Here is a 15,234-nt window from a genome sequence, read left to right as displayed (position 1 = left end):
AGTAAAACCTTGAGGTGGTGATTAACAGGACATACTCACTTCTGTTGCTTGCAAGGTAATAGTTCTGAAAGCCAAGTCCATCTGAAACAAAACCGAAAGACAAAAACCTGATTCAATACGAATCCACCAATAGATGAAACATCAACTGCCACCCCATTGTACACTCCTGGATGCTAGTTCAAACCAATGTGGGAATGTTAATAACGTGGAAAACAGATCACCTTGTCAGAACCTGGAGCTTGTCATGGAAAATATTTTATTGAATTACTCTTAATAGCTGTGAATCATCCTTTGGCCAAGTGAGGGGATCAGAGGCACAGTCCTGGTGCTCTACCAGCCGTGCTGTGAGTGCCCGAGGGTGAGGGATCTGCCTCAACCTCCCGAACATGAGGATGTGTGAGGCTTCCCCATTTCAGAATAACAATAATAGGATGAAGGATTTATAGTCAGTGAGTGCGATAAGAGAAACCACTTCTGTGTAATTACTGTTTAGAACTTCAAAAGCATTACAGGTGTGTCTTGTGGTAAAAGCACTGAACTGGAATCACTGGTTTGAGGCTAAATTCCCTGTTCTGTCACAAACACATTTTTTAAGGTTCAGGTATTGATTTCTGGTTTAATTAATCAAATATAAAATAAGACTAATGCTTTCTTTGCCTGTCTTCAATATCTAACTGTAAACTTCTCATACTTATGGCAATGTGGGGCTTAGGTCTTCATTATCTGGAAATAATGCTCTCTAACAGAGTCCTCCAAAGACTATGACTTGAAAATAAATCAGAAGCATATCAGCCAGTTTGAAGAATGTTTCTGTTGTTCTGTTAGCATTCCCTAAATCAGAATTCCTTAATCAGATTGCTACTGTTTTGCCATAATCAGTGTCCTTGGATTCAGTGTAGCTAGACAGATGGAACTGATGATGAAGTCGATTCATTATATGTGCTTGATAGAAGTAAATCTTTACTAAATGGAGGTCAGTGACAGAGCACCTATTGCCATCAGTAGAGACAGGATTTTGTTCTTCATAGCTTCCTCTGTGAAGGAGCACATTTGTGCATAAGCACAGATCTGTTTCACTTTAGTTGGTGGCAGTCTTTGTCTTTTTTCCTGTTTTACCTTTGCAGTTTTCTGAGGTCAGGACTAGAAGCCACTGACATGTTTAAGCATGAATCACTGTGTGAGAAATACTTTCCATTGTCAAAATGCAGTGTGCTGAACAGTCATTACCTTGAATAGGTATAAACCGCATCTGGCATCTTCTGGACTCCAGCTTCTATCTGCAGGGAGGGATCTCGTTGCTGACTTAGAACAGTGAATTGCAGAAAATGAAATGGCAGCACCATCCCTGATGATTTAGTTTAGTTATAGAAAAGTAAATGTAGATGAAAAGGTGCAACAACTCTTTTGAATATGAGAATTGCCATATAAGATGAAGCCAACAAGAAATCTGTTACATTTTCTGTGAGCATTCAGATAAGAACATCAAGGAATTGTATAAAAATTTCAGGTTATGGATAGCTTTGGCGTAATTTCTCCTTTGAGTGAATGTTACTTTTACATCCCACATGAAGTTGGAAAGGTTGTACTCCAAGACTAGCATTAGATTAAAAACTCAGCAATAATCAGTCAGGCTGAAAAATATTCAGACATGTCTCTACAAAGAGTTCTTGTGCAGCTTCTGCTGAAGACAATGGGAGTTCTACAAATAAAGGGTGTGCAGGGTGGACTCCCTGTTATTTTCTTTTCCTTTTTTCCCTCCTATGTCAAGAACACTAAAAAAGTGCCTCTGGTCTCATTTGTAAGTTTAAACAAAATCAGGTTGTCCAGCATTATGTTGTTGCAAACATAAATGTTGGGTTTGTATGAATAAACTCCCAATAGGCAAACACCATCTGCCTGTTGAAGGAAGAGAGAAGTCAGCACTGAGACAATGTCTACTCATTAGGAGCTGAGAAACATCAAGTCCACTAGGTAGCAATATCTTTAGAACTCAACATGCAGTGCAGTTGTTTATTGAAATGCTTCCTTTAGTATTAAGGTCATTTTCCCATATTAAATTGAAGTGGTTTTAAACAAAGAGCTTTTCTCCAGAGCCAAGTTCAGATCAGGTGCTACTGCATGAAATTGTACTGATTTCCTTGAAACAGTATCTTACAGCTAAGAACACAGGAATTTAGATGGTGATAGAGCAACATAAGCAAAAGTGGCATGTCAGCTCATCCTTACAGGAATAACAAGTAGTGTTTACTGCTGTAAAATGTTTCTTAAGTGTTTTTTTTTCACACTATTGATAGGAACTTAGAAAAATCTGTGACTTTCTTTTTTTTTAGGCATTTAAATTTCAGGAATTTCTGAAAGATAGATTAAAATTTGATGAAGCAGATAAAACCAAATGACCAGCACACAAGAGAGCTGAGTTTGCTGTTTTAAAGGACATGTAAAAGTATGTTTCTTTTTCATAAAGAACTGCTTTCAAGCAGACAGTGCAGTCATTTCACTAGTTATGAAAGGTAGATATTTCCCCTCGACTGGTGTTGGATCTGTACGTATGAGAACTCATTGCCTAGGGAGGGGTGGGCAGCAGTAGATTCCTACAGAAGAGCTGTCCAGCGCTAGTGGTGGTGTCTTCTGTTTTCCCCAGCATCTTCCAAGTGCAAAGCACCACGCTGAGCTGCCTTGGGTACCTTCTGTCAGATCTTAGGTACAATTGAGGTGTGTGTGGTTTTGAGTCACATCGCAGAAGTAGAACCTTTCTTTAAGCACTGGTTGTGCAACATCTGTAAAGCAATTTCTATTTGACAGCACTGATCGTCATCTGAGGAGTGCAGTGGGTGTGCAGCTACCCACTCTTAACCAGGTGCTCAGGTGGATTTACAGCCTTTGTGGTTTTATGGTAGTGTGCGTCCGTGAAAGAACAACAGTCTGTGTTAGCAAAACATGATGTTGTTATAGGTGGATATCTCTGATTCATGATGCTGGAGCAAACAAATGCTTTAGTGAAGCCCCATTATTAGGTGTCAGCGTGTCCATACACTCATCTTGATTCTTCAGTGAGCCAACATTTCCAGCACAAACTAAGATGTCTGTATTTGGCCATTAAAACTAAGAGCAAAATTGCGAAGGACTACACAGAAGTAAGAAATCAAAGCACGCAGTGATATGTGCAATTATGAAATGCTTTCCAGAGATGTCTGTGGCAACTAGAAGTCATAACTTCATGGCACAGCAACAATCTCAATAGGTATATCAAAAGAAATATTGGCTTTATGGCAAATTGTAGTTCCTCTCCCCTCTCCTCACCTACCCTTTTCATATTCCACAGGCTATAAATTACTGATCTCTTTCTTTCCATTAGCAGATAAGCACCTTATCACCTTTCCTCTTTTCTAACATCCTTATCACTTCACAGGCAGTATCTTTACTGTCAGGTCTAATTGATACATATCTAATTAAAGGCAAAGCATGTTTTCTCGGCTTGCATTCAGCTTTGAAGTACATTGCTTTGATTTCAGACCTGAAGAACAGCTTTATGGGCCTGAAAGTTATCCTTTTCTCAACTGTACTTGTTGATCAAATAAAATACACTACCTTTTGTCCACAAACTTTGCTTTGCCTGTGTACTGATGCATTCATTTATTGTTATGGAAAAAGAGAAGACGAGTTTTCATGGAACTAGTTAAAAGGTGTGTGTGAGGACTTGTGCTCTTCAGAGCCTCGAAGTCTAAGACAAAATACTCAATGAGATGGAGAAGAAAAGGATTCAGTAGAGATTAAGGTAGATAACTGGTTTAGTAAGAAAAAGAGTTTTAGGATTTATCACTTAACTGAGGACATTTTGTGTGAAAGAGGTACCAGGGCTGAGAAAGTTGAATATATAGACAGGAGATTGTGCCAGCAGCAAATTGTTTAAATAGCATTATGCCACTTACCATTTTACTGTATATCTTAGGAACATTTCTGGTAGTGAAAGAGTAGATTTTCCAGAGTTACAGAGGAGATAAAGAATGATCATTCTAATTAAAAACAATAAATCAGTTCTCTCTCATGAGAAGAAAGCAGCATAAGTAACTGCTGAGCATAAGTAACTGAGCATAACACTGAAATTTCCAGGCACCTCCAATGTGCATAGATGTGGAGATTTACTGATCTTTTGCAAATGTCACAGGGGTCACACAATTAATTGACCTGACCCATATGACATTTGACAGCTTTATGACAACTGTATCTTCTCTCATTTTTCCCTCTAGCCCTCTTCTTCACTAGTCCAAGCAAGTTTTCAGAGTGGGTTTTGTTCTTCACTGTGAGATGTTTGAGGAAAAATAATGGAAAGAAACCCACTGAAATTACCTTATTAGATAAGAGGAGAAGAAAATAGATCCAAGCTACATCATCCTTCCCCTAGAGCAACCTTTTGCCCTTAAAGAACTTTTATATAAACTCAAGGCATTCTTAGTACTTTGGAATTCTCAGCTGAAAGAGACTTTTTTGATGCAAATTGTTTGCTTCTCTGTCCCAGTGTGTGGCTGGTGAAGAAGGAGGTGCCCATTCAGTGCTAGGAGAAGGGAAATCCCTGTCCAGGTAGAAAGGTCCTTGTTGTGGCCTGTCCGCAGCAGAGGAATGAAATGGAGTTATGTGGAATTCCAGAGCCTCTGTAGGGAGCCCGTCCTTATCATTCTGTTTAGTCAGACCAGCTTGTTGGCAGTTGTTAATACAGTCTGTATGGTTTGGGGTTCTTTCCCCAGCTCATTGACCTTTTTATTTGAGCTTTTGGGGCTTTTTAAAGTATGTGATAGGATTGCTGTTTACAACATGTAATAACCACAAGAATCTCGTTGTTTTCTGAGGTTGGACTGTTACTATGCTTTTGTTTGCTTATGCTGAGCTAGTACTTGGCAGCTTGAGCAATAGCTCAGCCATTTTCTAAATTAACAGGTTGCACTTTGTATTTGATGTGATTGATGTGATCGAAGCGATCAGCATATATATATATATATGATACATATATGCAGAAATAAATTGAGAGAGAGAAGGATCAAAATGGAAAAATTAGGTCCAAAGACAGTTGTGATAACTGTGGTACATTCAAGAACGTAGAAAGGATGTAAGCACAAAATATCTGACCAGAACATGTATGGAAAAAGTACAATTTTACTCTGAAATATTTGCTAATGAAGGCTCAAGGATGTACTTTTTGTTATATTTCTCTGAAGGCCAAAGCCCTACTGTAGATGCGGATATACTGAGAGAAAAATCAATTGCCCATACAAGTTTATTTGCCTATGACAGAAGCATTGGGTCAAGTCTCCTAGGGTTTGGCTTCCTAAGTAACTGGAGAGCCTATAGAAAAAGAATCATTTAAGTGCTTAAATTAATAATAATGCCAAATCACTCATCTCCAGCTTCTTTTTCGAACAGCCTGGAGTCTACATGGGTTTTTTCTAGCACTACTGTTTCTGTGGACTAGCGATAGTTATCACATATCTTTTTACAGGGCTTCATTATTTAGCATCCTGTTGGCATGACAGGAGAATCCCATGTCCCACAGACCTATTAGAATTCACACACTGGTTAAATTCTGCTGCCTTGTCAGCATGTAGAAGCAGCAGATTGTTTATTCTTAACTTATATACGTACAAATGCAGTCTAAAATAAAGGACTGTCCTGACTCTTTACATCTGTATATATATATATGGGGTTTGTGATTTTTCACAAGTGACACCTTGGACTTAATAAGCCAATGGGGGGACCCTGACTTCTATATAGGTCTAAATGGAGCTGCAAAATACTGGGTTTTGCCCTTGAGCTACCTTTTATATGCACATACCACTATGTCATTGTATGACATTGGCTTTTGAATGCACATCTATTACATAAAGCCAATACATTGTTCTTGCTTTTGATTTACAGTACAGAATTGGCCAGCTGTACATGATAAGCAAGCATAGCCATGAGCAGAGTGACCGAGGTGAAGGTGTGGAAGTGGTGCAGAATGAACCCTATGAGGATCCAAACCATGGCAATGGTCAGCTAACAGAAAAACGCGTCTATCTCAACAGGCAAGTGCAATAAAACTGTTTCTTTTGGCATGAGCTGTAATAAGAATGAGCAAGGGGCACCCCTTCCAGGCAAGAGACTTCCTGTTTCTTTTACACTTCACTGCCTGTCATTTCCCAAAACTGGGGGGAAAAACCTGAAACCAAAACCAACGAACACCCTACCCCTTAAAAAACCCCCAACAGACCCAAGCCATTAAAATGGTTTAAAGGTTTCTCACCTTATGGTAATGTCACAAAGTCAGTATCCCATTTTTTTTGGTGAGGAGAGATTTGCCTCAGCAGAGTTATTTGAGCTTATGAATGACCATTAGGCTGGTACGATGATGGTCTTCTGTATCAAAATAATAGGGTTGAAGACATGATGGAAGAAAGCACTTTTGTTTCCCCAAAGTTCCATCATTTCTTAAAGTGAAATGTGTCTCTTTCTATGGTGAAATTATACTGCTGAGTTATACTGCTGAGGATCAATGCCTCCACACTCAAAGGCCAGAGATTTTTTATTTTCACATATATATGAAAAAAATTATATATATATTTGTGTCCTATGAAATATATTGCTCAATCTGTTCCCGGTTGTGCTACTGCTGATCAAATTGAATATCTCTGCTTTTCTGAAGTTATTCTTTCCCTCTGGGCCTGTTTTGTTTTATTAAACTCATGCTCTGCAGCATTTCATAGTGAGCAGGGAAACACTACAGCTATTGCTTCTGTGTTGTAAGTTACTCCTCCACTGCAAACCTGACATATCTAACGGGCTAAGACTGAATCACCGGTAATGTTGTATGCAGGCACACATGTCCTACAATGTGCATCTTGCCAACATTTAATCTGTTCTCTCACAGGCTAGATACAGGACTTGGGAGAAATCAATAAATGTGTTTGTGTTGTAAAGCTCATAGAAATTGTAGGAGTTTTTGGATGTTTCTGGGTATTTCCTTCATGTTAGAGAGAAGGGTTTAAGCACTGAAGAGCATGGTCAGAATTACACTTCGAGGTAATTCACAATAACTGGAGGACTGTGTCCTAGAAGGCATGTACAGGATGTGCTGAGGAAGCCTGAAGTTTCTGGCAGGCAATGGAACAAAGGATCTTTTAGGCAAAGACAGGTACCAACACTGACAAAGATCTGTGTGGCAACAACAGCTTAGGACGTTTACCTAAAGCCATGGTGGATGTTCGAAGTCAGGCTCCCTGGGTTTAATGGTTTTTATGAATACTCCTTGATAATCCTGACCAGATTTGCTATTTGAGTCGGGTTCTGGTGTCACAATACCACCAGATATTGCAGTACTGTTAGCGCTTTGTGGGAAGGATCAGCGGGTTTCCAGGCAACTATGGATTTTGCTGGGAGACCAGGATCTCACTGGAAGACTTCACTCAAGAAGACATGCTGCCATACAAGATGTGCTAAAACTTCTCTGCCTGTCTTCCTTGAGCAACAGGACTCCCTAGAGCAGCACTGTTCTCTCACTTATTATTCTTCTTCCAGGGGCCACTGCTCTGATGAACTTGCTACCTTTGCTTCGCTTTATTTTGCTCTGAACTGATATCTCCTGGAGAAACTCGAGTTTATCTATTCCAGTGATTTTTGTGGGGAGAATTTGTGCATGACTTTAACTTATCTTTTCTTGCCTGTTAATACTTCAGTTTTTGCAGAGGGGCTTCTTGTTCAACACTTCCTCCCTTTATGCTGAAAGACTGAATTTCATCTGGGGAAGGAGGATATAATAATAATACTAAAAGATAATGTGATCCACAGGTACTGGTGCTGCTAAAATAGAAGCATTCTATTTTCTTTCTCTGAGTGAGCTCTTGGAACAATTTGTGTGTATCTGTGGCTGTGACTTCCTGGCAACTCTGAGCATAATGTGTGTTTTGCTCATAAAATGATTTGTTTTGGAGATGTGCAGTACCGGTGGAGATAGGTAGACAGGCAAATACAGTAAAAACAATAACCAAAGAAAGTGCCAAATGAGCAGCTGTATGTTAACAAAGACATTGCAGTGAAATTTTCTAGTGTCAGTGTGAGCCTGAGTTATATTTAGAATTGTTTACTGCCTCTTCTCTCTGCTGGAGCATTGTTTTCAGAAGCTGAAAGTCTGCTGCATCCTCTGGTATTTATTACTGAGGCATCACAGTGAAGTGTAGCAGGGGCAAGGGAGGCAGCAGAGAGAGTCAGAAAGAGACACTTGACAGGCTGACAACCTAAATAAAAGAACTGATACAGTGAAGTCTATTATGCAGTATGTAAAATGCTGCTTGAGAGACTGTACACAAGGAAGGTTTATATAGAGGAAAGAATCTGGTTTTGAGCAATGGCATCAAAGAGCATAAGTCAATGCACTTGACTTTGAATCTTCAGATAATGTACTAACGTTTGCATTTTGCCTCTGGACAAATGAAGTATTTATGTGTAACTAAATCATGGTTAAACAAACCTCAATAATACAAACTATTTTCTGACAAATTTGCTAATAGGGAAAGTTAACATCCTGCACACAGTTATCTAAACATAACTGTTGCAAACACTGATGCTTAAAAATTGAAGTTTGGAAGCATTTACTTTAGTTCAGAGAAGATTCAGTCTTAGGCTGACACATCACCAGACTAACAGGGTTTTAATCTGAAATACAGTGATAATGTGGTCTCCAAAGCTCTGCCTTCCTCTGGGGGACTACTTCTGCATCTCTTTTCCTGGCAGCTTCTGTGATTATCATTGGTGTCATTAGGAAAGTGTTGAAAACTGAATTATCATGAATTTGCCTTCTTAAAACATGGGGTTGTTCATCATTTCTTTTGTACTCTGTGACCAGAGTTCTGGAAATGAGAGACCAAATATCCATGGTAAAGCAAATGCTCCTTCTCTTCCATGATATTATTTAATTACTCTTTAATGATCTTTGCATGTGCTATATCAATGTCTTTCATTTCTTATTCTACTGTTGTTGTACCACTGTATTGGTAAGTTCTCCTGTCAGACTGAGCTCTGAGCTATGAAATCAGTTCCACTAATTCTCTTCACTTTTGTGATTTGCTTTTCCCATCAGCAAAATGGGACAAAACCTGCCAGCCTCAGAGGGTGGAAGCTGAGTGACTTGTTAATTTTGACACAAAAGCTTCCTACTCAAAGCTGGTGTTGGTAATGTGGGAAGAACTGCATGCTAGGTGAGATGAGTGTAAGGGTTTGTGTGCCAGCAAAGAATATGGAGGAAGAAGAAGCAGTCTCGAAGAAGAAATGAAATCGGGATTGAAGTGGATTAAAATCCCATGTTTACTCATGACCTCTTATTAGAGAGTGCCTCCCTGTGGTTAGGGATGCTGTGACGCAGTTACACCTTGTATGGGCAAACCTGCTGAGTTCATCCATGACCAAAAGGTTGAAGCCACAGATTCTTGACATCTGCACATGTAAAGTTTAATGTGGTCAGAGATTATTGCTCTGGCACCATGTCACTCACTTTGAGAGGGGAACAGGCTGAGTTTCAAATATGCATGACACAGAATGCACACTCAAGAGATGAAAATACTGGGAAGTCTTGGTATTGCTGTGTTCTGTGAAACACCTCTCAAACAGGAGCATGTTTGCACCTATGTGCTGTGCTGCAGTACTCATAACTCATCACATCCTCTAATTTTATATTTTCTTTCTATTTTCAGCAAACTGCCTAGCTGGGCTAGAGCCGTTGTTCCCAAAATATTTTATGTTACAGAGAAAGCTTGGAATTATTATCCTTATACAATCACAGGTAAGGACTAAAGGAGTGATTACTGATTTGTGCTTTTGGGAGAGTTTAGCTCATCTTCAGAAGCTCCAAGTTACTTATCAAGCCACAGGTATCAAGTTTCTTTAATAATTCCTGTTGAAGTGCATATAATTTTTCCATCTTATATTGACTTGTATCCGGAAATAAAGATCATAGAATATGGGTAGATAAAAACTGGAGTGTTGTATCTGTGCCATTTCTTCCTGGCAAAGAAAACACCAGAGGTTTTCTTTATTACTAATGTATGTTGACTGTAGGGATCTTGTATCATTGTCTTATGCCATAGATTTCATATTTCTTTCTTTTCTTCCCCCTCATCATGCTTTTATTTACAACTGGACAATTGGGAACCAGAATACACAGTAAGTTCTTCTTCCTCTTTTTATTCTAAAAATAGAGTGAAATGTAAGAGTAGAATCCAAGCTGATCCCTTCTTATTGTAATGAATACATAATGCATTCAGCAGTGGAACTTCATTTTAGCTATTTGCTTAAGGAATTTAAGGTTAAATTTGAAGTGTTGTAGGATTATTTACCTTTAGGGATTTTTATCACTTTAATTTGAGATATTTTTAGTCAGTGTCTGTACTAAAGAGAAGCTTCCACAAAACAGGGCAAGGCTTTTAAGGTTCCAGTTATTACGTGGAGACATAAGAACAGATTTTATTTTATTTATTGTTTCATTAAGTTATAAAATGCTCGTCTCTGGTATAGTATCTGGGAAACTGTACAATCTGTAGACAAAATTAAACATAATCTGGGCACAGTGCCCAGAAAAATCAACTATTCCCTCTAGCAGAGCTAAGGCAAAATATAGCAATTAAATCATGAGAAAAATTGTTTTAAATGTGCTGGTCTCAATAATACACAATAGGTTTGCAGCAGCTTTTGGAAGATGAGGAGGAGATGATGAGCAAGTTCCAGGTAAAGAGACCTGTCAGAAACTCCTGCCTTGATTTTTCTTAACTCTGCAATGCACAAACTGTTGTGGAGCACACAGAGGGGAAAAAGGTTTTAATGTGATAAATGGGAAAAAAAGAGAGATTTAAAGGCTGGGACCTGGAAGCTGGAGACACTTCAATATGCACTGTAGATAATGATTACATATTCGCTTTGTTTAAATTTCATTTGATTGTCAAAGGAAACCCAAATGTCCTGTAATGGGCAGTAGTAGTGAGAGGAGAGATTCTCAGCTACTTCTGTCAGAAGATATCTTCAGTAGGGCCTATCAGAATTTACATTCATTAAGGGCTTACCCTTTGATAGCAGGTTTAATCTTAGGCTGGGAAGACGATGCCTGCTCTGTTGGGTTGATGGCTTTTACTTCCACTCTGTTGCATAATTTTTCCTTAACTGAAAGTCAGAATTTTGATGTGATTTTTTTTCTTCAACGGGAAGAGACAAATCAGAATGATTAAAGGGGTGGTAGCAGACAGACAGAAATGTCTGGATTTGACATGCAATACGTTATCAAAAGCAAAGAGCGATGCTGTACTAATAGAATTTGAATCAGGCAATCTTCATCTAACCTGAGGAAACAACACCTAGAACACAGTTTGGTGAAGGCCTGTGCAAGGGGTATGGCTACAGAGATGTTCACAAATGATTGCAGGGGTGAAGAGCATTGTAAAGAAAAAATTGGTCTACAGATGTAGAAGGTAGGCAAAACAGTCACTGACAGTATAACTGCCTGTGGGAGCTGGGGACTAATTACTCACCATGGTGCAAGGCAACACAACTAGAAACATTGGGCTGAGATTAAGGAAACTACTTCAGACAGAAAGCTAAAATGTATTTTAATGGAGCTGATAGACTATGAAATTGTCTTAAAGGGAAATAGAGAAAGTGCCTTTGTCTCAAACTGTTTAATCTAGGACAAAAAAAAAGTTAAAGACACCACTGGGAATAATTCCTGTCCTTATCTGGAATATTTCTCTAAATTTTGATCTTCTGTATTCATTAGAGAATTCTGAGAGAAAGAGTAAACCCACAGGCATTGCCCAAAATACGTAAGATAGCTTGGAAACCCTGTTCTTAAAGACAGTACAATCCCTTCAAAGGGTCTGTGAGACATTCTAAGCATTAAATTGAGCTTCATTTCAAGGAAAACTCATTCTAAAGGCAGGCCAATAATTGGATAAATAAAGCATAATCTTATCAAGTACGTACCGCTATGTAGTATGTTCGTGCCTTCGTTAACCTCCTGAATTCCACTCTAAACAAAGAGCAAGGACTTAAAGGCTCAGCAGTGTTGTTTCAGTGTCTGTTGGTGAACAACAGGCTGAATCTTGCTTATAGTCTTCAGGTTTTTCAGTTATAAAACATGAAGGCTTTGGAGAAATTGCATTCAAGCACATCCACTAACATTGAGAGATTCAATGCAGAATAATAATAACATCATTCTGGTTTTCCTGTGAAATATCATGTATTTCATAAATATGACCTTCTTATGGACGTGAAGTTAGGACATCTTTGGAGAAAAAAGGCTCAGCAGGCATAAATAGTTTCCTGAATATTGCTCCATGCAATGCTTGTATAAGAAAACAAGAGTGACTAATGGCATGAAAACAGGGATGGAAATTAGATTGTCATGAGATTAGTACTGGGTATAGTTATGATGGTATCTGCTTTAAAGAATGGTATTTGATACACAGCAAACAGCAGGTCAGCTACCAAGTTTCAGCAACCATATTAACTTGTAAAGCAAATAACACACTTAAAATAATGAGTTTAACAGAACTATTGCACAAGTGATGCTTTTGTGGTAGTATGTGAAATACTGTAATGTCAGGAGAGCATTTTCGAGTGTACGCTACACTGGTTGTGGAGGAGGGCCTCATTAAAACTGCAGTACAAAAGACTTCCTATCAGGAAGAAGAGACGTGGGTGATGTCTTCCTGCTGACATTGAAAGGGAGGAGGAAGTAGAAAAAATACTTCCAAAGTTGATGCCAAAGGAAGTAATCCACATCTGGGGGTATTATTTAAAGAACAGGGTATTTCTATCAAGTTCAAACCCTTGGTTTAGGAGCTGGGGCATTACTGAAGAAATGTGTGTGAGCAAGTCTCTTAACAAGAGCTGCTTTGGTTTTGATCTTGTAATCAAAAACCTGACAAGACATCATGCTAAAATAATTGTTTCTTTTTATTTATAAGTTCATTTAATATAGTGATTAGATTGATGTTAAGCTCTTAAATTTGGGATACTGTATTTGAGATACAGCTGAAAAGGAGCTCTATAGAACTAATTCTTAGGGATTCTGCTCTGTGAGTGATTACAGGACGTGGGTGCTGGTGAGTGCCTCCTGTCAAGCTACACATGCAATTGGGACATGGGTGTTGCTAGCTACTAGCTTTTAGAAAGCATTCCTGTGCTAGTCGCAGGCTGAAGCCTTTCTCACTTGGAGGATGGAGGAAAGCAGCTCTCAACAGCCCTTATGTGCCCACTTATCACAGCATTTGCAAATATGTGCTCTTAGTGTGTAATATTTATGCTATTCTTAGCAATGTGGACAAGAATGAGTGAACTTTCAGGAGGCTTTCTTATTTTTCTTTCTTTGTCCAACTGGATTAGAAATAATTAACTAGAAAGCAAACCTGTCTGTACTGCAAACCAAACAGAAGAAGGATAGCGTAGAACTAAGTTTCTTTACCTGTCTTAGGTTATTGTTAGACAATAAGCATCACAGAGCAAATGTCTATTTGACCTGTTCAAATGGCAGCTAAAATTCTGGGCTAAAAGAGAGTAGCCTCAAGCAAACAAATAATCAGATCACAAATGTATGGGGACAAAACCACAGTACCAAAAAATCGTATGATCCAAGTACACCAAAAATGAGCCTAATGAAGCTCAGCTATTGAATTGGAGTACAGAGAGTTAGGAGAAGTATAAAGAGAATGGAAACAAACTCTGCTGAGTTTGAAGGTGTAGTTGAGGTGTTTGCCAGGGATAATTTCAGATAGTTTTGCTGTCTGATCCAAACAGCTTCAGTGTTGTAATAATATTTCAGTTCTGGGGTTGAAATTTAAAAGCTGGATAATGTTTTGTTATGGATCATTTATGGCAAATTGTTAGTTCCACAATTATAAGTATAGAAAGCAACATAAACACTAAAACTGACAGGGGTTACTCTCTGCAAGAAGGAAAAACATTCTTTCAACCTGCTGATGTCTCCAATTTACTTAGGAATAGGACATCAATCCAGAATATTTATGAAAACCAGTTATGGAACACAAAGCAGGAGACAATGATTCCTTTAATGATGTCTCCCAGTGACAGTAATTCTTCTACAGCAAATGACTGAGGCAAATAAAGTGATTTCATCTGGTATATGTCAAGGCCACAAAGTGATAGTTGGTAAATGTTGGTTACTGACCTGCTGGTTTCTGATTACTTTTGAGAACAAGCATGTTTTGTGCTTCACTTCGCTGCCAGTTTATCCGTGAAGTAAATTATTTGGAAGGAATGCTTTTGTATTTGTTATTTTCACGATGAGATGACTTGAGAAGGGCAAAAACTTGTTTCAGGTAAACACTGTGAGGAATCTGTAGAGCTTTTTCCTGTGTTCTCTTTATCTGATTATCGGTGCTTCAAATCTGGATGTGACCTATCAGTTTTCAGTGCACAAGCTTTTCTTCAGCTTGAGTATATGAAGAGTTTGCATCAAAATGCAATGGAATCTGTATTGCAGGATTAGAGCCTAATGCACAGTTACTACCAAAATTCCACCTCTTTCACTCCCCAGCGTGGAAAGTGGGCTAACTGGGGACATGACTGCAGTAGAACACACATTTTGCTCCCTTAAAGATTCCAGCAAAAGGAAAGACCTCTGTAGTATTTATAATAATGTATTTTTAGAAAGCTGCAAACATGTATTCTCATTTAATCGCTTCATCCCATTGAAACAGCAAATCAAACTGCTTGGGAAAACTCCCTTTTTCCACCACTGGCTTACTATAAAACAATCCAAACCCCTTTCTGATTCATGGGACTGTCATTTTCACTTGTGCATGCTGCTTCTTGCTTCCCTTCTGTTCTTCCTCAATAAACAGTTACTGTTCCCATGTAAGTAAGAGACCCTAAGGGAAGGGGAAACCAGGGATAAGTGCTGAGTTTCATTGTGGTTGGAGGCAAGTTGATAGTTGACTATTTCATCTTACTGTATGTAATATAAACAAATAGTGTTTTCCTTTCTGAGCTTGTTTATGAGAGTTTAACTCCCTTGCTTATTTTCAAGCCCTTTTTTTTACATTGTTCTGACTCTTTCCACCCAACAACACTTTTTCTGCTCTTTACCACCTTCCTGTGCTTATCTTGCTTTCCACATTCTCCTCCCTCACATTGAGTCACACCTTCCAAACTCTGCCATCGCCCTGCCCAGCCCTTTCCGTCTATTCTCTTCCGACTTTGTCATCC

General features: G+C 38.8%; 1 protein-coding gene across 2 annotated transcripts in view; it reads left to right on the top strand.

Moving 5' to 3' along the window:
* The window catches only part of PITPNC1 (phosphatidylinositol transfer protein cytoplasmic 1), an 80,937-nt gene that overhangs the window by 31,703 nt on the left and 34,000 nt on the right, over positions 1 to 15,234 (top strand). For both annotated transcript variants that reach the window (XM_034067795.1, XM_034067796.1), the window contains exons 2-4: positions 5,908 to 6,056; positions 9,714 to 9,802; positions 10,175 to 10,182. In XM_034067795.1, coding sequence (XP_033923686.1) covers positions 5,908 to 6,056; positions 9,714 to 9,802; positions 10,175 to 10,182 — 246 coding nt within the window. The remainder of the gene's footprint in view (positions 1 to 5,907; positions 6,057 to 9,713; positions 9,803 to 10,174; positions 10,183 to 15,234) is intronic.

The sequence above is a fragment of the Melopsittacus undulatus genome, chromosome 11 (genome assembly GCF_012275295.1).
Source record: "Melopsittacus undulatus isolate bMelUnd1 chromosome 11, bMelUnd1.mat.Z, whole genome shotgun sequence".
NCBI classification, from domain to species: Eukaryota; Metazoa; Chordata; class Aves; order Psittaciformes; family Psittaculidae; genus Melopsittacus; species Melopsittacus undulatus.
Note: the sequence above shows the minus strand (reverse complement) of the source record. Positions and strands in the feature narration are given on the sequence as shown.